The sequence below is a fragment of the Brachionichthys hirsutus genome, chromosome 15, assembly GCF_040956055.1.
Source record: "Brachionichthys hirsutus isolate HB-005 chromosome 15, CSIRO-AGI_Bhir_v1, whole genome shotgun sequence".
In the NCBI taxonomy this organism is placed as follows: domain Eukaryota; kingdom Metazoa; phylum Chordata; class Actinopteri; order Lophiiformes; family Brachionichthyidae; genus Brachionichthys; species Brachionichthys hirsutus.
The window spans coordinates 13020917-13045556 of record NC_090911.1 but is presented as its reverse complement, the minus strand read 5'-3'; the positions used below and the strand labels follow the sequence as shown (position 1 = coordinate 13045556).

Sequence of the window (24640 nt, the reverse complement as noted above, 5' to 3'; positions counted from 1 at the left end):
CTGGGGAGCAGAAAGGAGTCGGGACGCGCTGACGGTGGATGGATGATGATGAGAGGATGCAGGACGTCACTGCCGCTGGAGGCGCGAGGCGCGAGGCGCGAGCGTCGCTGCGTCACCGCGCGTCAGAAGGTAAAGGTTCCGCTCCAGATTTTCAAAATTAAAGTCTGTCTAGCTCTCCTCTCGGACGCTTCCAAGCGGACTTTTACTTTTTAGTCAGTTCGAAAGTCCAACAATAACGTCGTGTGGGAGGGGCTACGTCGTGTGGGAGGGGGCTACGTTGTGTACGTCATGATTGAAGAATATCTTATTAACTGTAGCTTGGATTAGGCAAGGCATTTTATTTCCATAGTGCATTTCAGGAGCTCAACGTGCTCTAGAATAAAAACAAAAGAAAGAAAATATAAACTACTAAATACAAATACAGCACAAAATAAGGATTCACAGTCAGTAAATGCAAGAGTACATTTTCAGCGCTTTAGAGAGCTCACAGTTATTGACCGGATCGGAGTCCATTGATCTCAGAGTCATTATTAGTCATTAATTATTCATCCACCCTCGAGCTCCCTGGGGGTCGGTCCCAGGACCATCCCTGGACTGGTGTGTTCTGGTCAAGCTGCAGATGTTTCATGCTGTTTGGGGGAGGAGTCACGGCGGCTGCTTTACCTGTGTTTACCTGTGTTTGTGTTTAAGAGTTGCTTTATACCCAATAACACGAGTGGAATAAAGAACACGCGACAAATAAACACAAGCGACTCTCAAAGATGGATTTTTCTTCAATGTTTAATTTATAATTTTATAAAATAATCGTTTTTTCAGGGATACGAATGTAGACAAGTTTTAAATCTGAGAGTAAAAACGATCCCCAATAGTCTAAAAAACAACAACAGGTGTGCAAATATTGAGTTCAGAAGTGAAACAGCAGCAGGCGTACGGGGGCTGGGAACGGGGGCTGGGAACGGGGGCTGGGAACGGGGGCTGGGAACGGGGGCTGGGAACGCCGGCCCCCACCGCTCCCCCATGAGACTGGGCGGGGCTCACCCATTCAACACACGCCTGCCCTGCTGCGCTCGTTAACATCGATCACATGACAGACGCGGCGAGCCAATCAGAGTCTCCAGCTGCTGAGACGGATTTATGTCAGAAGCTGCTTCTTTGTGTAAAGAAATGAAAGCAAATAAAAGTGTGTGAACGATGATGACGATGATGATGAAGAGGCTCTACAGTTGAAAAGGCTTCGTCAGGCCGTCTCCACTCAACTCATACCTGCAGCAGGAGAAAGAGGCTTTTATTTTGGAAGGGCCAGCTGTGACATCACTGACTTCAAAGCGTCTGAACACCAGAACCTGTTCAGACCCGAGAATCAAAACGGATCAGAACTGGGGTCGGGCGAAACGGACGTCAGCATGAAACACGATATCAAGACCGTATCATTAAAGTGGGCGGAGTCTACTACACAAAACATGCACCTCTTCGGCCTCCTTCAGGACGGCCCTAAAAATACACCTTTCAGGGGGGCAGAAACGGAGACAGTCATCACGACTCTCTCCGGATCAACCCCCCCACCCCCCCCCTTTGTCCACCTACGTTGCACGTATTAAGTGTCTTTGTAATTTATTTTATTTATTGTCATTCTGCATCTGTGGTGTAATGTTTTTTTTATTTGTATTGTTATGTTGTATAAATTGAGTAACTTAATATTGGTTATATTTTATTTTTTTATTTGTATTGTTAAATGTCGATGATTTATGTACGAAGGACTTTCAACGGAAACAAGACCGCAAGAAATGCTCCTCTGAGACAGGATGTTTGACTGTACTTGTACTGTAATACATGCTACTGTGTGACTGTACTTGTACTGTAATACACGCTACTGTGTGACTGTACTTGTACTGTAATACATGCTACTGTGTGACTGTACTTGTACTGTAATACACGCTACTGTTTGACTGTACTTGTACTGTAATACATGCTACTGTTTGACTGTACTTGTACTGTAATACACGCTACTGTGTGACTGTACTTGTACTGTAATACATGATACTGTGTGACTGTACTTGTACTGTAATACATGATACTGTGTGACTGTACTTGTACTGTAATACATGCTACTGTGTGACTGTACTTGTACTGTAATACATGATACTGTGTGACTGTACTTGTACTGTAATACATGATACTGTGTGACTGTACTTGTACTGTAATACACGCTACTGTTTGACTGTACTTGTACTGTAATACATGATACTGTGTGACTGTACTTGTACTGTAATACACGCTACTGTGACTGTACTTGTACTGTAATACACGCTACTGTGACTGTACTTGTACTGTAGTACATGATGATCCGCTGATGATGTCACTCACCATTGTGTCCAGCCCTTAGTGATGTCATCGTGGGTCAGGTCCAGCAGAACCTGAGGACAGGTGCAGAGCTTTGAGTCGGAGCTCCTCCTCCTCAGCAGCGACCGGGAGAAGAAACCGGCTCACCTTTCCCAGAAGGCCTTTGTGTTTGGAGAGCAGACCGCCGCCGTTCTTCACCGCCACGTCCAGAGTGCGCCTGTGGAGCTCCACCAGCGAAACGGTGAACTCCGACCTGAACAGGAAGTACGTTACACCCAACGGTGAACTCCGACCTGAACAGGAAGTACGTTACACCCAACGGTGAACTCCGACCTGAACAGGAAGTACGTTACACCCAACGGTGAACTCCAACCTGAACAGGAAGTACGTTACACCCAACGGTGAACTCCGACCTGAACAGGAAGTACGTTACACCCAACGGTGAACTCCGACCTGAACAGGAAGTACGTTACACCCAACGGTGAACTCCGACCTGAACAGGAAGTACGTTACACCCAACGGTGAACTCCGACCTGAACAGGAAGTACGTTACACCCAACGGTGAACTCCAACCTGAACAGGAAGTACGTTACACCCAACGGTGAACTCCGACCTGAACAGGAAGTACGTTACACCCAACGGTGAACTCCGACCTGAACAGGAAGTACGTTACACCCAACGGTGAACTCCGACCTGAACAGGAAGTACGTTACACCCAACGGTGAACTCCGACCTGAACAGGAAGTACGTTACACCCAACGGTGAACTCCGACCTGAACAGGAAGTACGTTACACCCGGAGAACGCCGAGTCCGTTCGGTTCCGTTCGGTTCCGGAGGGACTCACGTGTGATCGTAGACCGGATTCAGGTTCTTCCTGAACGTGCGAGTTTTCCTCCTGCCTGACCGCCGCTTGTCAGGAAGCAGGTAGAGGCGGACGTAGGGATCCGAGCCGTGGTCCGTGAACGCTATCAGGTTCCTGTGGGGGGGGGCAGAGGGGGGTGAACACCTTGTAGCAGGTGCAGCGTGGCTGCTGGCTCTGATTGGCCGGTACCTGCAGGAGTGAACGACCACGATGAGCTTGTTCCTCTGGGAGCTGTGTCGGACCGTCAGCTGGATCTCCCCCAGTGGGAGGTGACCGGTCCCAGAACCGCTGCAGAGGAGAAGGGCACATCATCACACCGTAGATCGCCCCCTGCTGGCTGAGGGGAGGACACCCAAAGGACCTGTAACCTTCCACTGCTTCAACGTTCTCCGAGGTTCTCCATACGACACGCACAGGCTTGAGACTGGACCGGGCGGTTCTGACCACCTACTTCTGCAGCTGCTGGAGCCTCGTCTGCAGCTCCTGAGCCGCGTAGGGGTTGGAGACGTCCGAGGCGATGCTGGGAGTCGGCTCCTTGCCCCCGGCCAGGTTGGGGGTGCTCCTTCCTGGAGACCTGAGCGGCTCGCTGGCCTCCCCCCACCGGTTCAGCACATCCTGAGCAGACGCTGAAGGAGAGCCAGAGGAGATGGGGGGCTCTGGGACGGGGTTGCTGGAGCTGGACCTGAGCTCTATCAGGGAGGCCGGGATGGAGTCGGAGTCGGAGGCTGAGGCGGCGTTCTTATCCAGGAGCAGCACCTGGAAGGAGAAACGTTCAGCTGAAGGCTCAGAGTGGGCTGGGTAAAGATCAATAGCAGGTGGAGATCGTCAGGTAAAGATCAAAGGCATCCAGGTGCGACTCTGGACCCGACCGGAACCGTAAATAGAGACACACCTTGAACAGGCGCGGCCCTTCACCTGTTCGTACGTTTAAAACGGGCGCATCATCTTTGTCGCTGCATGAACAGGATCAAAGTCTCAACTGGAATCGCTGAAGGTGCGTCCATGATGGGGGGCGTGGTCAGTCATCCATCCACTATTAGATCTGGGACATGGACCTGTCACCTGACCAGGGACTACAGGTGTGAACGAACCTCTCTCTTACAACCAGGTGCAATCAGGCTTCCTTCACTGTCCCTGTATCAATACGTAAAACCATTGATCCCTCTGGGAGGTCTTCCTCCTACCCGCAGAGCCATCTTCATCTTGAGGGTGGAGCTCGGTCCGGAGGTCTTCAGGGGGAAGCCCTGGTTCAGCGTCATGTCGTTCGCCTCCAGCAGGCGGCTCAGGGGCAGCATCAACGTTCCCAGAGAACACTCGTGCTTCTCGTCCCTCACCTGAGGAGGAGGAGCTCGTTACAGGACGCTCAGCCGGTCAGCAGTGGAAGGCGGGACGACGCCGTACCTCCACCTCCAGCTCCTGGCTTCTGGGGTCGTGGATGAGGAAGGTGAAGGCCTCCTCCCACACCGGTTCACTGGTCTTGTACCTGGTCTGGTTCAGAGGAGAAACCAGCAGACGCATCAAAGCGTAAAAAACGCTCCATGTGCTAAGCTAGGCTAACAATCGATGAAAGGTCTCACCTTGCTCTCGAAGGACTCGCGTCCCACCGTGAACTGGACCAGGGGACTGGGCAAACTGGTCACTTTCTTCCCGGACTGCAGAAGGACAAAAACAGATTTCACAAGGAGAACGAGCAGCGGCTAGCCAGGCATGAGCCTGAAGACCCTAAAGACCGGATGCTGCCCCCTGGTGGCCGAAGACCTGGAGAACCCAAACCACAGAGAATTCAGCCTCTGCTCCCCAATCGACGAGATCAATAAGTGATCTCAGCTGACGGCAGAAGGGGATGGATGCATGTGAACCTGTAAACCGATTCTCTACATGGCCCAGGTGCATGCTGGGAAGCTGGATCAGACCGACTCACAGGCAGGTTTCTGGCCGAGTCCAGGAAGACGATGAGCAGCGCGGACGACAGGCCGTCGGTGACTCTTCCTCGGTCGGCTTTGCTGCTCGTCAGGGCCTGAGAGGGAGAAGAAGAAGAGACGATGGCGCTCAAGGAAACCGACGAGTCCCCCGAGTCCCCCGAGTCCCCCGAGTCCCCCGAGCCAGCACCTGGTCCAGCTTCTCAGGTGAAGGCAGCAGAGACAACCACTCCAGTTTGAGGTGAAGCTTCCCCGTCGTCACATCCTGCAACACGAACCACTGCAGGCAACAAGGTTCCTGTTAGAACACCTGTAGAACACCTGTAGAACACCTGCAGACGCTCCAGGCAGGTCGGGTTACCTCGTCCACCCGCTGCTCCTTCTGCAGCTCGGCCAGGTCCATCACCAGACTGAAAGGCAAAGCGAGAACAGGCTTTACCGAAGAGCCAGGCCGCTTCAAGGGGCGGGGTCACACAGGTAAGTTCACCGGAGACGGCGCTGAGGGGAGGAGTCCTCACCTTCCCAGGAAGTCATCTTTGTCAGTGTCTTCATCAAAAAGCTCAATCTCCACATTCTGACCGGAGTGATCGTATATCAGGACCTGAACAAGGAGACAGACTTCAGCTGGTCCAGGGTCATGGCTAGGGCCAAGGGTTAGAGTCGGGGTCAGGGGTCACGGGCTAGGGACAAGGGTCGGGGTCAGGATCAGGGTCACCGTCGTGTAGCGGTTTCTGCTGGAGCAGAACCACCTGCTGCTATTTCAGTTACATGCAAAGAAGGTTCCTGATCAAACCTCAAAGAAGGTTCCTGATCAAACCTCAAAGAAGGTTCCTGATCAAACCTCAAAGAAGGTTCCTGATCAAACCTCATCCTTTCTGACTGAAATTCAAAGAAAGCATTTTTCAAAGTTTTCTTAACTTGAAACTTTGAATAATTCTGTAAATAAATAGAATTTAACTGCTTTTGGCTCGCTCACCTCGTACACCTCGTTCCACTTCGGCTTGACGGTCTCGTGGAGGACTTTGGTCTGGAAGAGCTGCGTCCCGACCTGAAGGACCCCGTACGGGTCGGACTTCCCTTTGATCAGCCCTCCCAGGAACTTGTCCTTGCCCAGCAGGTCCTGGGCCTCGATGAAGTGGACCCTCAGGACGCCCTGAGGAGACACATGGTGACGGAGGGTCAGATGCGGCGCGTGTGTGTGTGTGCGTGTGCGTGTGCGTGTGCGTGTGCGTGCGTCTCACCTTGGGCACGGGGAAGCGCAGCTGGGCCAGCTGAGCCTCCCCCACCAGAGGGATGTTGATGCGGTTGGGGAGGACCACGAAGCTGCAGATGATGTCCTGGATGATGTTGTCACACAAGCCGCTGGGAGGGAGGGGGGGGAGACGGAGACACAGAAAGGACAGACATGTGAGGACTGGAGGACAGAAACGGGGGGGCGGTACCATGTGCTACCAGCTCCAGTGGGCTACCCAGGCTCCTTATCCTGGGAGGAGCTGCCCTAACCCCAACCCCGCCCAAAGGTTTAGGGAAATCAGTTGGGTAATTTATGCATAACTGTGAAAATAATTATAATTAAGATATTTAAAATATCCAGACCAGCTCCAACACGTTGGTTCTTTTAGCTTTAGCACGTCGAGTGAGAAGCTAAACCAAACGAACCAAGTCGACACGAGGAGACCAGGTGAGAGTTCACCTGGTCTCCTGTAGGGGGCAGCAGCACCCTGCACTCAAACAATAGAATAGAATAGAATAGAATAGAAAGCCTCTATTGTCCTTGCATAGTGGATATACAAAGAGATTAGGAAGGGAACAAGGGATCAGCCATTTCACAACACAGCCTCCAATGCAAACCTGACACACAGGTGAGCACGGCAGAGGGCGTGGCAAGGACAACAGGAGCGCGACCACGCACGCACGCACTCTTAAAAACTCGTCCAACAAGGAGGGACACATTTTACAGGGCGGAGTCATCAGAAAGTCCTTTCTGTCCACCGACAACAGCAACCCAGTCCCCGCTGCTAGCTGCTAGCTCTGTGCTAGCAGCTAGCAGCTAGCATGCTGTCTGCTCCCCCTGGGGGGGGGGGGGTCGTCTGTCGTCATTGATAACGCAGACCCAGTAAATTATAGGTGAAATAGAGGGTTAGAGGGGCGTGTCCGTTCATCGGTCACTTACTTCACGCCGGGGATGTCCAGCATGTTTGTGAGTCCGGTCCAGTTAACGTCCAGCAGCTGCAGCAGAAGAACAACAAGCGGGGTCAGGTATTCAGTGAGGAGGAGAGACTCCGCCCTGTCCCGCTCGGTGGTCAACAGGTTGTAACCCACAAGGTGCTAGCCCCCGCCCGCCCCTCCTGTCACAAAAAGGATGAAGAAGAACGCCAGAAGAGGAGCAGAAAGCAGAAACAAGGCGGAGGACGATTAGCCGGTTAAACTACTGTAACATCTGCAGCTAAAGCACGTCACGACCTCTGACCTCCGGCGAGCGGTACCAGCACATCGGAGACACGAAACCTCGATGGGGGGTCCAGAGAAACCAAGGCCAACAGCGCCTCTATAGAAGAAGCAGGTGATTTATGTTAAACGGGGATAACGAGGTCACTTCCTGTCACCGAGTTTTCAGCTTCACCAATCGACCACAGCAGAGTCGAGCCCCCCCCCTGCTGGGACAACACAGGAGCCCCCGTCCCAGGACAGAGCAGACGAGCAGCTTATCAGTGGACTCCACCCGAGGAGGAGGAGGACGAGGAAGAACAAGTAAACAAGTGATTACCTGATGCGTATCAGTATCTGGACCCTCCAACAGGAGTACAAGTATCTGGACCCTCCAACAGGAGTACAAGTATCTGGACCCTCCAACAGGAGTACAAGTATCTGGACCCTCCAACAGGAGTACAAGTATCTGGACCCTCCAACAGGAGTACAAGTATCTGGACCCTCCAAAAGGAGTACAAGTATCTGGACCCTCCAACAGGAGTACAAGTATCTGGACCCTCCAACAGGAGTACAAGTATCTGGACCCTCCAACAGGAGTACAAGTATCTGGACCCTCCAAAAGGAGTACAAGTATCTGGACCCTCCAACAGGAGTACAGGTATCTGGACCCTCCAACAGGAGTACAAGTATCTGGACCCTCCAACAGGAGTACAAGTATCTGGACCCTCCAACAGGAGTACAGGTATCTGGACCCTCCAACAGGAGTACAAGTATCTGGACCCTCCAACAGGAGTACAGGTATCTGGACCCTCCAACAGGAGTACAAGTATCTGGACCCTCCAACAGGAGTACAGGTATCTGGACCCTCCAACAGGAGTACAAGTATCTGGACCCTCCAACAGGAGTACAGGTATCTGGACCCTCCAACAGGAGTACAAGTATCTGGACCCTCCAACAGGAGTACAAGTATCTGGACCCTCCAACAGGAGTACAAGTATCTGGACCCTCCAACAGGAGTACAGGTATCTGGACCCTCCAACAGGAGTACAGGTATCTGGACCCTCCAACAGGAGTACAAGTATCTGGACCCTCCAACAGGAGTACAAGTATCTGGACCCTCCAACAGGAGTACAAGTATCTGGACCCTCCAACAGGAGTACAGGTATCTGGACCCTCCAACAGGAGTACAGGTATCTGGACCCTCCAACAGGAGTACAGGTATCTGGACCCTCCAACAGGAGTACAAGTATCTGGACCCTCCAACAGGAGTACAAGTATCTGGACCCTCCAACAGGAGTACAGGTATCTGGACCCTCCAACAGGAGTACAGGTATCTGGACCCTCCAACAGGAGTACAAGTATCTGGACCCTCCAACAGGAGTACAAGTATCTGGACCCTCCAACAGGAGTACAGGTATCTGGACCCTCCAACAGGAGTACAGGTATCTGGACCCTCTACCAGTCTTCAATCAAACTTGAACAAGTCCAGTTGGTTCTTCTCTGCTGGTCTGGTTTCTGATGGATGGACCTGGCCTACGGTCCCTGGGTGGACATCTGCAGTCCTCCCAGGGACCGTCCATCCAGGCTGAAGATCCATTGAACTTTGACATTTTGATTCTTTTCACAGCGACTTGTTTTTCCTGACAATCAGAAGATCGAGGTTCTGCGAGCCGATGAGGTTCCGCGTTCCCTCTTCTGTCGGCCACTCACCGGTTTCCTGAGGAAGAACAGCGACAGCGCTCCGACCAGCGGCATGTCGCCGAGCAGCGGCTCCATCACCACCCTCATGGTCCCGTGAAGCTGGACGGACAAACACATGATCACGGTGCCGCCGGCCAATCAGAAGGGAGGGAATGTCTATGAGGAGCCAGCACGCCACCGTTGGGCTCGGGTGTGTGTCTGCAGTGTAAAAAGTGTGTAACAATGTCTCTCTCTCTCTCTCTCCATCAGTCCTGAGTGAACACGATGTAAAGAGGTCAAAGGTTAAAGGTCACGACGCGGCTGAGTCCATGACAGAGGACACACCTTCAGTGTTGTACCGTTTAAACCTGCCGGGAACGGGACCAGCAGCGGCCTGATTCACACCTGACCAGTTAGAACCTAATGTGGAACCTTCACTAACAGAACCTAATGTGGAACCTTCACTAACAGAACCTAATGTGGAACCTTCACTAACAGCTAGAACCTAATGTGGAACTTTCACAAACAGTTAGAACATAATGTGGAACCTTCACTAATAGCTAGAACCTAATGTGGAACCTTCACTAATAGCTAGAACCTAATGTGGAACCTCCACTAACAGCTAGAACCTAATGTGGAACCTTCACTAACAGCTAGAACCTAATGTGGAACCTTCACTAACAGCTAGAACCTAATGTGGAACCTTCACTAACAGAACCTAATGTGGAACCTTCACTAACAGCTAGAACCTAATGTGGAACCTTCACTAACAGAACCTAATGTGGAACCTTCACAAACAGCTAGAACCTAATGTGGAACCTTCACAAACAGCTAGAACCTAATGTGGAACCTTCACTAACAGAACCTAATGTGGAACCTTCACAAACAGCTAGAACCTAATGTGGAACCTTCACTAACAGCTAGAACCTAATGTGGAACCTTCACTAACAGAACCTAATGTCGAACCTTCACTAACAGCTAGAACCTAATGTGGAACCTTCACTAACAGCTAGAACCTAATGTGGAACCTTCACTAACAGCTAGAACCTAATGTGGAACCTTCACTAACAGAACCTAATGTGGAACCTTCACTAACAGAACCTAATGTGGAACCTTCACTAACAGCTAGAACCTAATGTGGAACCTTCACAAACAGCTAGAACCTAATGTGGAACCTTCACTAACAGAACGTAATGTGGAACCTTCACTAACAGCTAGAACCTAATGTGGAACCTTCACTAACAGCTAGAACCTAATGTGGAACCTTCACTAACAGAACCTAATGTGGAACCTTCACTAACAGCTAGAACCTAATGTGGAACCTTCACTAACAGCTAGAACCTAATGTGGAACCTTCACTAACAGCTAGAACCTAATGTGGAACCTTCACTAACAGAACCTAATGTGGAACCTTCACTAACAGCTAGAACCTAATGTGGAACCTTCACTAACAGAACCTAATGTGGAACCTTCACTAACAGCTAGAACCTAATGTGGAACCTTCACTAACAGCTAGAACCTAATGTGGAACCTTCACTAACAGCTAGAACCTAATGTGGAACCTTCACTAACAGAACCTAATGTGGAACCTTCACTAACAGCTAGAACCTAATGTGGAACCTTCACTAACAGAACCTAATGTGGAACCTTCACAAACAGCTAGAACCTAATGTGGAACCTTCACAAACAGCTAGAACCTAATGTGGAACCTTCACTAACAGAACCTAATGTGGAACCTTCACAAACAGCTAGAACCTAATGTGGAACCTTCACTAACAGCTAGAACCTAATGTGGAACCTTCACTAACAGAACCTAATGTCGAACCTTCACTAACAGCTAGAACCTAATGTGGAACCTTCACTAACAGCTAGAACCTAATGTGGAACCTTCACTAACAGCTAGAACCTAATGTGGAACCTTCACTAACAGAACCTAATGTGGAACCTTCACTAACAGAACCTAATGTGGAACCTTCACTAACAGCTAGAACCTAATGTGGAACCTTCACAAACAGCTAGAACCTAATGTGGAACCTTCACTAACAGAACGTAATGTGGAACCTTCACTAACAGCTAGAACCTAATGTGGAACCTTCACTAACAGCTAGAACCTAATGTGGAACCTTCACTAACAGAACCTAATGTGGAACCTTCACTAACAGCTAGAACCTAATGTGGAACCTTCACTAACAGCTAGAACCTAATGTGGAACCTTCACTAACAGCTAGAACCTAATGTGGAACCTTCACTAACAGAACCTAATGTGGAACCTTCACTAACAGCTAGAACCTAATGTGGAACCTTCACTAACAGAACCTAATGTGGAACCTTCACTAACAGCTAGAACCTAATGTGGAACCTTCACTAACAGCTAGAACCTAATGTGGAACCTTCACTAACAGCTAGAACCTAATGTGGAACCTTCACTAACAGCTAGAACCTAAAACTGAGCAAGGTCAACATGGAGGGACCGAAGGGTCCACAGGTGTGAGGAGCTCAGCGCCAGTAGTCCTCATTCCAGCCAATGAATGGCCTCAGGTGTTTCCCTCTGATCAATGATGGTGGGTGCCCCCCCCACAGCACCGTACCTGTATGCTCTTGATCCCGGCTCTGCAGTAGAACTTCTTTATGTCCATGTCGATCTCCGTGTTCCCCACGAAACTGGACGGAGCACAAGGGGCGGGGTTAGCGGAGACAGGTCGTTACAGACACGCGAGGTCGGACCCGGCGTCATGGAGGCCCACCTGACCTGCAGGTCCATGATGACCTGCCTCTTGTCCACGTTCTCGGTGTACACCTTCACCCCGTTGACCCTCAGCGGCTGCAGACACAGAGGTGAGAGTTCTGTTCAGGGTGCGAGAAAGTTCCTCCCGGAGCGCCGAGGTCACGCAAGTAACGAAGACCCAAACGGTACGCCAGCGGGCCCGAAACAAGCAGAACCGGGCCGGCTGCACCGGCTGCACGCCGTCCGGGCCCAGCACCTTGTCCCCCATGTCGATCTTGGTGAAGCAGAAGGAGTCCAGGTAAGGGTTGGCGGCCTTCACCGCCGGCTCGATGGTCTCCCTGAACAGTTTGTCCACAAACTGGCAGATGAACGGCCACATCTGTTTGACCGTCTGAGGGAGGAGACAGAGGCAGGAAGATGGGAGGAGTCAGGGAATGACCTGGTTTCTCATTGGTTGGAGAGGGAAGAGATTTGCGTTGCAGCATTTACATGAGAAGCACTAAAAAGACAACGGATGAGCCTGAACACCATCAAAGGAGCTTCATCTAGACGGCCAGGATCCACATTCAGGTTCTATACAGTACCTTCCTGTCTACCGCTGTTAGCTAACATGCTAATGCTAGTGTGTGTGTACCTTATTCAGCCATTCCACCCTCTCCACATCTGGATAATGGACCTGCAGCGAGAGATCAGAAAGTCATTGAAGATTTCATCAGGAAGGACCGGGTCAGACGAGGTCATGCAGGGTGACCTTCAGCACAAACGACCTAAGGACAACACGGAGAACCCACACGGAGAACCTGGAATGAAACACGGAACCTTGTTGTGAGGCGACGGCCCCGCCCGCTGTGTGAGCCTTCCAGCGTCACCTGACACCTACCTGTAGCAACACGTCGAGAGACAACAAACACACTGTCCTCTGTGAGACGTCAAGACAGGACAGCCCTCTGACAGGGGACAGATGTGAGACTGTTCTGGGGGGGGCCCTGTTACACATGCCCCCCCCTGGAATTCACTGAATGGGTTTTTCCTGTTGCTGCCAGTTCCAGGTTGGTGGACGGTTTATTCTCGTCACCTAGGCGACAGGGAATCGACGAGAGGGAGGGGCCAGAAAACCGAACCACTGTCCCACAGACACCTTTCATACGCTGACGTGATTTTCTTATCGCCGCTAAATCCAGAAATTAGCTGCTCAAAGTTAAAAAACAAAACAAAACCATGAACACGATCACGTCCAGCAGAAGAACGACGTCAGGCTGCTGAGGCCAAACGCAGCGATCCGAGGCGCCACGCCTTCATCAGCTGCTCCCTGACTGACCTCATTCCTTCTGTGAATGTTTCATCACACCCACACAACCGCAGCGCTAAGCTAGCACAGCTAGCACAGCTAGCGTCAGCCGCCAGTCCCAGGCGGTGGTTTCTGGCCTACGTCATGAAGGGTGACCCTGTCGTACCAACTAGGTGTCTGTCCCGGGGACTGGACCAGTGTCTGTCCCGGGGACTGGACCAGTGTGTGTCCCAGGGACCTGACCAGTGTGTCCCCCAGGAACCTGACCAGTGTGTGTCCCAGGGACCTGACCAGTGTGTGTCCCAGGGACCTGACCAGTGTCTGTCCCAGGGACCTGACCAGTGTGTCCCCCGGGGACCTGACCAGTGTGTGTCCCGGGGACTGGACCAGTGTCTGTCCCAGGGACCTGACCAGTGTGTCCCCCAGGAACCTGACCAGTGTGTGTCCCAGGGACCTGACCAGTGTGTGTCCCAGGGACCTGACCAGTGTGTGTCCCGGGGACCTGACCAGTGTCTGTCCCAGGGACCTGACCAGTGTGTCCCCCGGGGACCTGACCAGTGTGTGTCCCGGGGACTGGACCAGTGTCTGTCCCAGGGACCTGACCAGTGTGTGTCCCAGGGACCTGACCAGTGTGTGTCCCGGGGACTGGACCAGTGTGTGTCCCAGGGACAGCCCACTGCCCCGGAGACCCCCCGGAGACCCCCAGAGATCCCCCAGAGACCCCCAGAGACCCCCGGCGACGCTGAGGACGTACCCACGGCGGCAGCTCAGTGGTAGGCACGGTTTGTTTTGTCGTCTTTTCCTCCTGCTCCAGAAATGCCAGGGCCCGGTTTATCCTGTAGTCCTGACTGCCATAGTTCTTCCTCCAATAGAACAACACGGCCAGTCCAATCAGAACCCAGCTAAAGCTGAACTCAAAATACCCCAGGACATAGATCGGGAAGATGATGGCAAACATCTTGCCAAACTGAATCCACATTTCAGCAACGTCCATCAGCGACGACTGTGATCCGTCTTCCATCATATCTGGGGCGGGGGGAGGGGCGGGGGGTGGGGCGACGTCATCCATCTCGCTCCTCATTTCCCACTGGAAAGACATTTTCCACCGCCAATGTTAAGGTCAGTTTGAGACGTTGGAAATAATTCATCAGCTCAAAAGCTTTTTAGCAGCACAGGTCAAAGTTCAACTAGTGATGTCACAGACATTCAGGAATTGTCTGCATCTGTTCAATCTGTTACAAACAATCAATGACTTTATAAAGAATGTTTTTGTTATTAATCAATCTTTTGATCAGCCACAATAAAGTAATAAGTAAAGTAAATACCTCAATTGAGGGCTTTTCTCAGCATTTTTAAGTGAGATTAAAAAAGAGATTAATTAATTACAGATCATAATAATTAATTGCTCACATTTCTGTATCTTTTGACAGCACTAATTAAAACAACAAGCATACAAAAAACTTTAGTAAGACATCGATTAAGACATGACACAAATGCGCTATTGAGGATCTTTGTGTAACTAATTAGATAATTATTCTTAGTTGCAGAACAGTATGGTAACAACATCCAATCAGTTTTTAAAACATGAATACTAAGCATTTAATTTTAAACCACCTAGCATAAAGAAAGGTTTTATAACATTAAAACAATGTGCATGGAAGCAATGGAGCCAAGTATGTACCAATGACCTTTTATTTTGAATGTATATATTTTTTTTATATCAATTAAAAACGGATTCACATAGAGTATAATCCTCCAGAGGCATTATGGAATTTTCCTTTTAAAATTAGGTCAGAGATTTGTTTTTATTATTTAACCTATATACTGTATACACATTACAATTATGTTGCTCTTTCGGGAGGGCTGTATTTGTACTGTAATACATGCTACTGTATGACTGTACTTGTACCCTAACACCACAGGGTTCAGTCACTTTGAAAAGTTTATTTCTTTCCATAGGCAAAAGATCCCACGTGCAAATACATAAATTTAGGATATTATTTTAGATTAAGTTCATCAAACAACAAATTACTACATTAAAATAGTGTTTCTATGCCATACGAAACGTTTCACAGCCTTTCCTGCCTTACGAGAACGTCATCCCACGGGGCTTTCCCTATACGGAGAGGGAGACATACGAAAGTAGCTAAAGAAAATGTACATTTTTAGAACTTTATCCCTGGAAAACAGAAACTTAAGATATTGGAAATAATTTCACACAATGACGTAATCAGATGTAATCTTCAATTCGGCATATATCTAACAGCTACACACTATATCTTATTAGCAACTAAACTTTGAACGTGCACGTACGCGTTCATCCTGTGTCTACATTAAAGACGTCATACGACAACGCAAAGAACAGTACACGTTTTAAACCTATTTTTTAGAGGAAATTGCCAACACCACAAACTAAAACATTTGGATTCACAGCGTATTACAGAGTATCGATTCAGGAGGCATCCGAATACGACATTTTGTTGACGCTTACACCTTTGTGAAGCACCTGAACTTGTACGATCGGCCATAAACAGTAAAGTCAGACGTCAGTGACGGGCGGAGTATAGTTTTTACTGGGATGCGTGTTATTTTGTCTAATGGTATTCATGCCGAACAGAGCAGCACCAGCTACTTCATCTAAAATGTATTCAATGATTGGCTACAATCAATATTATTTTCCGTTAAGTACAGAAACTCTTAGCTGTCAGACTTTTTTAACGGAGTCCGTCGTGACGTTCTCTCCAGAGTGACACGTATCAGGGCTCGCGCTGCAAACCAAAGACCAGCGGAAAAGACAACTTCTTCTTCCCGGTGAGCTCGCGACACTCACCGGTATCCGCCGTTAACATCCACAGCTCCCCGGAAAAGAAGCTAAAATGGTGCCAGCTCCGTCCGCTGCATGACGACCAGATAAACTCCGAGCCCCGGACGCGGTACCGGGGGAGCCAGCAGGAAGCCGTCACGGTGGAAGGAGGCGCGCGCGCGCCCGCCAAGGAGGGCGCTCCCAAACACAAACACCGCATCAAGACCAGGCGCCATCTTGTGGCGGGAAAAATGGCTCCTTGGAAGAGAGATTCCATTTACTCCAGAGTCAACATAAACTGTAAAATGGGCGTTAAAGGTCACATATTAGACTCTTTTATCCACAAGCTACTGTTTGACTGTATTTGTACTGTAATACATGCTACTGTTTGACTACTTGTACTGTAATACATGCTACTATGTGACTGTACTTGTACTGTAATACATGCTACTGTTTGACTACTTGTACTGTAATACATGCTACTATGTGACTGTACTTGTACTGTAATACATGCTACTGTTTGGCTGTGTAGGGTTTTACCAAACCCTCTTCCGGTTCTTGTTCTCCGTAGTGGGTGCGTATTCAATGAGGAGAATGTGGGTTAAGATTAAGACATTTATATAATTAACAGATCAGTACAATTAGTTCAGATATCAGCGCTGAGATTCCAGCACAGCTCTCGTGCGCGCGCTTCATTGGAATGAAGATGCTTCCTGCTTCGTCCTCACGTCATTCAGTCCCCTGAAGGCGGGACTTTGCCCCAGCCAATCTAAGCCCATGTTTATCTGTGTTGTGTGATGTCACTGTTGTGATGCGTTCAATCGAAATCAGTCATTACAATAACAAACTAAACGTGGTGCGTTCCTGTTGTTCTGTCGGCATGTAAACACGTTGTGGAATCCCATCTACTATGGAAATTCCCTACAACTGTACTTGTACTGTAGTACATGCTACTGTTTGACTGTACTTGTACCGTAATACATACTACTGTTTGGCTGTACTTGTACTGTAATACATACTACTGTTTGACTGTACTTGTACTGTAATACATGCTATTGTTTGACTGTACTTGTACCGTAATACATACTACTGTTTGACTGTACTTGTACTGTAATACATGCTATTGTTTGACTGTACTTGTACCGTAATACATACTACTGTTTGACTGTACTTGTACTGTAATACATGCTACTGTTTGACTGTACTTGTACTGTAATGCATGCTACTGTTTGACTGTACTTGTACCGTAATACATACTACTGTTTGGCTGTACTTGTACTGTAATACATGCTACTGTTTGACTGTACTTGTACTGTAATACGTGCTACTGTTTGACTGTAATACACGCTACTGTTTGACTGTACTTGTACTGTAATGCATGCTACTGTTTGACTGTACTTGTACCGTAATACATACTACTGTTTGGCTGTACTTGTACTGTAATACATACTACTGTTTGACTGTACTTGTACTGTAATACGTGCTACTGTTTGACTGTACTTGTACTGTAATGCATGCTACTGTTTGACTGTACTTGTACCGTAATACATACTACTGTTTGGCTGTACTTGTACTGTAATACATGCTACTGTTTGACTGTACTTGTACTGTAATACGTGCTACTGTTTGACTGTACTTGTACTGTAATACGTGCTACTGTTTGACTGTACTTGTACTGTAATACATGCTACTGTGTGACTGTACTTGTACTGTAATACGTGCTACTGTTTGACTGTACTTGTACTGTAATACATGCTACTGTTTGACTGTACTTGTACTGTAATACATGCTACTGTGTGACTGTACTTGTACTGTAATACGTGCTACTGTGTGACTGTACTTGTACTGTAATACGTGCTACTGTTTGACTGTACTTGTACTGTAATACACGCTACTGTTTGACTGTACTTGTACTGTAATACGTGCTACTGTTTGACTGTACTTGTACTGTAATACGTGCTACTGTTTGACTGTACTTGTACTCTAACATTCTAATGCTGCAGGACAGCGTCCGTCAGAAAAGCCTCTGAAAGCCAAACGCGCACGCAATGAGTGTGTATGCATGTGCACGCATACCTTCTGCACGTTCGCCCTCTGTGACATCACAGGGGGAGAGGTTTCTGCCAGACGCGTTTCAGTAGGTGATCACAGAACTACACAAACTATGCAGGATTAACTTGTTTTATTTTTCTGTTTTTGGTGACGCAAAACCAGCAAAATAGTCGTCTAGAAACACGGAAGAGTGAGTCTCCTTTAGCGTCCCGTTAGCCCGGCGCCCCGGTCCTCCCGAGCTCCACCGGTGACCCCGGTCCTCCCGAGCTCCACCGGTGACCCCGGTCCTCCCGAGCTCCACCGGTGACCCCGGTCCTCCTGAGCTCCACCGGTGAGGACAGATCCTCTTCTCACGCCTGAGAAGGCGAGCGAACAGTTAACGGCGTGATGAAGCTGCAGACTCACCTTGGATTAAATCGATTGCTCCTGTCTGTTTCCTGTCCGGTGTTGTTGTTTACATTAATACTCAGGACACAAACACAAGATGCTGCTTTAATTTGAGAGTCTTTATTTCTTCAGCTGCTCAAACCATCATCATCATCATCATCATCATCATCACACTGATGGCAGATCTGACAGCATCAAAGCGTAGCGAGAACAACACCCAGAAGTTTAACGGAAGGGGGCGGACCCCAAAGGGCCCAGATATAGATCGCATGCCCTTCTGTAACTACAGGCTGGAAATGAAGCTGAAACCTGCAGGATGCGGCGGTTGCCATGGCGACCAGCTCTTTGGGATCAATCTTTTCCCCGTTGGCCCCTACACAGACCCGGCTGGACAGAAGGACCAATAAAGAACCCGACCCAGGGTCTCTCGTTCGAGGACTACATTTATTCACATTAAACTCAAAGCGACCCGAGCGACGCTAGAACCAGGCTTTAGGCAGCACCAGAGTCCGGCCGGACAGGCCTCTGCCCCGGCACCCGACTGCTGCTGGTCTCACCTGGTCTCCGGGGTCTTGCCCTCCAGGACCAGCTGGATCTCTTTGCCGTCCAGCGTCTCGTAGGTGATCAGAGCATCGGCCACGCCTTTGTGCTCTTTGGCGTGAGACTTCAGCAGCGCTTTGGCCCGCTCGTACGACTCCTGCAGACGGGAGAGGACGGATGAGGAGCGTCCTGAGGGGACGTTTGTCGGAGGAACGATGGCACCGACCTTCAGCAGCAGCCTGACTTCCTGCTCCACGGCGGCTTGAGTCTCGGGGCTCTGGGCCGCCATGTCTGCGTAGGTCATCACACCCAGCTGGGAAACAGAGGAGGAGCAGACGGCTGGAGAACCCCGGCAGCTCCGCGTGCTAGCCCGTTAGCCCGTTAGCCCGGTAGCCTACCTTGCCACTCATCCCAAGTCTGGTTACCATCATCTCAGCGATCGCAGTGGCATTGTCAAAGTCTTTGGACGCACCTGAAGAAGACGTGAAGACGACTATAAATCGAGACACGCCTACATCCCGTCTCCGATGTGAAACCATTTCTTTCGTCCTGACTGTCAGAACTTGTCCTCACCGGTCGTGATGTTGTCGTGACCAAAGACGAGCTCCTCCCCCACGCGGCCGCCCATGGAGACGTCCATCCGGGCCAGCAGCTGGGCGCGGCTCTCGCTCCAGCGATCGCCCTCTGGAAGCATGGACACCTGAGAAGGTGTCAGGATGAAGAGATGAAGGACGCTCACAGGCTGGACCCGGGACAGTTTGCAGCAGACCTGGTCTCGGCGCTTACGTGTCCCAGGCTGCTGCCTCGGGGCACGATGGTGGCCTTGTTGATGGGCATGGCGTCTTTGGTGAAGGCCGCTACGACGGCGTGGCCCGATTCATGGTAGGCCGTGATCAGCTTGTTCTTCTTGTCCATTTCGACGCTCCTTCTCTCAGGGCCTCGGAGGATTCACACGAGACAGCGAGGCTGTTACTCAACGGCGACGAGGACGCCCTGGACGGAGACTCGTGTCTCACCCATCAGGATCTTGTCTTTTGCAAACTCCAGCTCCTTCATGGTGACCACGTCTTTGCCGTCCACCGCCGCCTTCAGGGCAGCCTGGTTCACCAGATTCTCCAGGTCAGCACCAGAGAAGCCCACCGTCCCCCGGGCGATCACGTTAGCCTCGATAGCTGTGGAGACCAAACGCGACATGATGAGGACCAACGGAGACACGTCCCGTCTCTCAGTCAGGACGCGCAAAGGTTGAGGACCAACGGAGACACGTCCCGTCTCTCAGTCAGGACGCTCAAGGGTTGAGGACCAACGGAGACACGTCCCGTCTCTCAGTCAGGACGCTCAAAGGTTGAGGACCAACGGAGACACGTCCCGTCTCTCAGTCAGGACGCTCAAGGGTTGAGGACCAACAGAGACACGTCCCGTCTCTCACTCAGGACGCTCAAAGGTTGAGGACCAACGGAGACACGTCCCGTCTCTCAGTCAGGACGCTCAAAGGTTGAGGACCAACGGAGACACGTCCCGTCTCTGTCAGGACGCTCAAAGGTTGAGGACCAACGGAGACACGTCCCGTCTCTCAGTCAGGACGCTCAAAGGTTGAGGACCAACGGAGACATGTCCCGTCTCTCAGTCAGGACGCTCAAAGGTTGAGGACCAACGGAGACACGTCCCGTCTCTGTCAGGACGCTCAAAGGTTGAGGACCAACGGAGACACGTCCCGTCTCTCAGTCAGGACGCTCAAAGGTTGAGGACCAACAGAGACACGTCCCGTCTCTCACTCAGGACGCTCAAAGGTTGAGGACCAACGGAGACACGTCCCGTCTCTCAGTCAGGACGCTCAAAGGTTGAGGACCAACGGAGACACGTCCCGTCTCTCAGTCAGGACGCTCAAGGGTTGAGGACCAACGGAGACACGTCCCGTCTCTCAGTCAGGACGCTCAAAGGTTGAGGACCAACGGAGACACGTCCCGTCTCTCAGTCAGGACGCTCAAGGGTTGAGGACCAACGGAGACACGTCCCGTCTCTCAGTCAGGACGCTCAAAGGTTGAGGACCAACGGAGACACGTCCCGTCTCTCAGTCAGGACGCTCAAAGGTTGAGGACCAACGGAGACACGTCCCGTCTCTCAGTCAGGACGCTCAAAGGTTGAGGACCAACGGAGACACGTCCCGTCTCTCAGTCAGGACGCTCAAGGGTTGAGGACCAACGGAGACACGTCCCGTCTCTCAGTCAGGACGCTCAAAGGTTGAGGACCAACGGAGACACGTCCCGTCTCTCAGTCAGGACGCTCAAGGGTTGAGGACCAACGGAGACACGTCCCGTCTCTCAGGACCTTTCCTCTCTGCAACGCTAAGCTTCAAAGTTTTCCTGACAAAAGAATCTTTAAACCTGTTTGAGAGTCTCGAACATTCTATTCTAGTATGAACACAAAGTGATGTCACACCTGGATCCACTTTGATCTTCTTCAAATACCAGTTGAGGATCTCGGTGCGTCCCTTCACGTCCGGTTTAGCGATGGTCACCTGCATGTCAAAACGTCCCGGCCGGATCAAGGCGCTGAAGGAGGACATCAGCTGGTGAGTAAAAGTACACGGAACAAACTGTGTACTGTGTACTGTGTACGAGCTGGAGCGGCGGGGGGGCGTACTGATCCAAAGTGTCCGGTAGGTTGGTGGCGCCGATGATGATCACACCTTCATTTGGTTTAAACCTACAGAACAGGCAGGTATGAGATCAGCTGAGCTCAAGCAGAGACTCAGACTCTGGTTCTCATTCGGGGGGGGGGGGGGGGGGGGGGGGGGTTAGTGGGATGGGCTTCAGCGTTACCCATCCAGCTCCGCCAGCAGCTGATTGATCGTCTGGCGGGAGTAGGGATGAATGGAAGACTCCGCCCTCTTCCCCCCCACGCTGTCCAGTTCATCGATGAAGACCACGCAGGGGGTGTTAGCTTTAGCTTCCCCTGGAAGGAGGAGCAGCTTCAGTTAGAGGAGCAGCTTCAGTTAGAGGAGCAGCTTCAGTTAGAGGAGCAGCTTCAGTTAGAGAGGAGCAGCTTCAGTTAGAGGAGCAGCTTCAGTTAAAGGAGCAGCTTCAGTTAGAGGAGCAGCTTCAGTTAAAGGAGCAGCTTCAGTTAGAGGAGCAGCTTCAGTTAAAGGAGCAGCTTCAGTTAGAGGAGCAGCTTCACTCCGGCTTCACTCCGGCTTCACTCCGGCTTCACTCCGGCGCTAAACCCACTGAAGAGGCTCCTGATGCGACTGGCTCCGACTCCAACGAGCAGCTCATCGAACTCGGAGGCGGAGGCGCAGAAGAAGGGAACGTCGGCCTCTCCGGCCACCGCTCTGGCCAGGAGAGTCTTCCCGGTTCCTGGAGGACCGATCAGGAGAACCCCTAAAGAACCAGAGGCACAAACAGAACCCATCGGCCTCAGAGGGACATTTATGTTCAGGAGGAGCAGCGCTACCTTTCGGCAGCTTCCCCCCCAGGACGGTGAACTTCTGTGGGTTCTTCAGGAACTCCACCACATCCTGCAGCTCGTTCTTAGCTTCGTCCACGCCCTTGACGTGCTCAAAGGTCACTCTCCTCCTCTGGGCGGGGTCCAACGCGTAATCCAAGCCCGACGTGGTCGGGAAGATCACTATCCAAAAGGGTCGGATTAGAGCCGGGTGCTGATGCGAGCTAGCGCTAAGCGCTAAGCACAGCTTGAGGGGGGGGGGGGGGGGGCACGCACCTTTACCAAACATGACGGGCAGCTTAGCCAGGAGGTAGATCGAGACCAGGAGCAGCGCCAGCACGACCAGACGAGCCCTCCTGAAACAATCTGGACAGGTGGAGCAGAAAGGATCACGAGCAGAAACGGACCCCAGAGGCGCCGCTCGGGTCCAAACCCACCCTGAGTGTGTTGGGTCGTCGCCCGGGCTTTCCGGAAACCCTCGGTGAAGCCCCATTTAAAAACGTCCCGATGCGCTTCAGGTATTTTCTGCTCCTTCAGCAGGCTGCCCAAACGGCCCGCGTCGACGCCCTGGTGAGGAGGCCAGACGGGTCAGCAGCGTTCTCACGGCGCCGGACTGAAGGGGGCGCTGGAGGGTCTCTGTGGGTTCCTACAGGCCTCAGGCGGAGAGCATGCACTGCCGGGGGCTCGCCGGGGGCTCGCCGGGGGCTCGCTGGAGCAGCCAGAGCCGCGGTTCTGAAGCACCGGCAGAAAGAAAGGCAGCAGGAACCCAAACTCCTCCCACGTTCGCTTTGTGGAACACCTGGAACTCACTTTGATAAAAGGCGCCGCGACGCCCTCGGACTCCGCCCGGGCCGGCTGCCGACGCCTGCTTTTGCTCCGTAAAGTTTTAAAGCCTCTGGTCTGGACCCACACTGGAGATAAACCGCCAACACCAGAATAAAACCCAGAACCTCCACAGGGGGAGGGGCCAGACCTTTGACCCTGCCTCTAATCCATAGTTACCTGGCCAGAGCTGCAGCTCTGCGCTGATGCTCTGGAGAGGTGAAAGGTACCGCCGGGAAAGCAACGGCGTCAACACGGGCACCGACCCACACGAGTGGCCTGGGAACAGAACACAACATGCTGATCGACCACGAAGCCCCTCCCTCAGGTGACAGGTAGGTCACGAGGGTCAACGTGCCAGGAGACGCCACAAGTCTCACCTGTGTGGGACTCTCACCATTTTTATTGTAGAAAAACGAGCGTGTTGAAATATACGAGGTCCTCCAGGAAGTCTGTCCGCCCAGCTGAAGCTCCGCCTCCAGAGGATGTAGGCGTGGTAAAACCAACTCCTTCAGCGACTGAGCCCCCAGGTCCGAAAAACCCAGCTCACGCACGCTCCAGGCGGCCTGTGGACACGCCCACGGTTGAGTTGTGCAGCGTTGTCGCTCCGATCGATCGATCGATTGAACGAACGCTACCGTGTTGTTGTTGAACATACCTCCGGGTGGCGCTGCTCCTTGCTTCTCCTCGCCAAGGAGGAGGCGCTGCCACTGCTCCCCCCGAGCTCCTCAAGGAGTGGAGGACATTGATGAAGTGGCTGAGAGGTACGGTCACCTGGTCACAGGTGAAAACCATCCAATGAGATGACGGCAGGTTTTAATTTACCGAGAACAGAAGAAACACAACAAGCTCATCCTGAATCCGGTCCACACCGACCCACTTCACCACCGGAAGTGCGTCACAACTCGGCATACTACCACGCAACAAGTTATAAGCGTGAGCAGAACCGATCTATCGTTCTGAATCAGACCGCGGAGGACAGACGAACGGCACCGGTAACGGCGACGCAGTGTCCCGGTAACGTTCATGACGTAGGACCCGGTAACGTTCATGACGTAGGACCCGGTCGAGACATCGCGCCGAGGTGAGTTCGTGTTCCGGCCAAAACACACACAATGCTAACGTCAGCTTGGGATGACGCTTTCCTACCTGAGGCTGGACGGGAAGAGAGAACATTCTGACGTTTCACTGACGTCACGACGACGTTTAGACCGTCCAGGTGTGTCTCCGTCCGTCTTTGTCGCTACGTAGCAGGTGAACCCTCCGTCACGAGCGGCCGCCCGAGCTCCGAACACACCGGATGTGACGAACATTGTTGTGGCACTTTGTTTTATCCGTGTAGAAACA

General features: G+C 51.3%; 2 protein-coding genes across 2 annotated transcripts; both read right to left on the bottom strand.

The window, feature by feature from the left end:
- Positions 1-329: 329 nt before the first annotated feature.
- Positions 330-14266, bottom strand: esyt2a (extended synaptotagmin-like protein 2a). The gene is made up of 22 exons (XM_068748442.1): positions 14000-14266; positions 12592-12633; positions 12214-12348; positions 11977-12053; positions 11821-11893; positions 9263-9352; positions 7296-7351; positions 6364-6484; positions 6099-6275; positions 5641-5723; positions 5484-5532; positions 5313-5402; positions 5125-5220; positions 4781-4855; positions 4605-4691; positions 4388-4537; positions 3655-3959; positions 3393-3491; positions 3186-3317; positions 2488-2593; positions 2365-2414; positions 330-1263 (listed from the first exon to the last, which is right to left on the bottom strand). Exons 1-22 carry the CDS (start codon positions 14264-14266, stop codon positions 1218-1220), a joined length of 2406 nt encoding a protein of 801 aa, XP_068604543.1. The 3' UTR covers positions 330-1217.
- Positions 14267-18591: 4325 nt separating this feature from the next.
- LOC137904379 (ATP-dependent zinc metalloprotease YME1L1-like) lies at positions 18592-24578 on the bottom strand. Its single transcript, XM_068748557.1, has 18 exons — positions 24443-24578; positions 23948-24067; positions 23691-23868; positions 23474-23572; positions 23282-23382; positions 22909-23038; positions 22754-22837; positions 22481-22654; positions 22255-22407; positions 21850-21982; positions 21671-21733; positions 21467-21579; positions 20044-20199; positions 19814-19965; positions 19601-19727; positions 19426-19499; positions 19254-19340; positions 18592-19184 (listed from the first exon to the last, which is right to left on the bottom strand). The coding sequence occupies exons 1-18, from the start codon at positions 24467-24469 to the stop codon at positions 19041-19043; spliced, it is 2115 nt and encodes a 704-aa protein (XP_068604658.1). The 5' UTR covers positions 24470-24578; the 3' UTR covers positions 18592-19040.
- Positions 24579-24640: the final 62 nt, after the last annotated feature.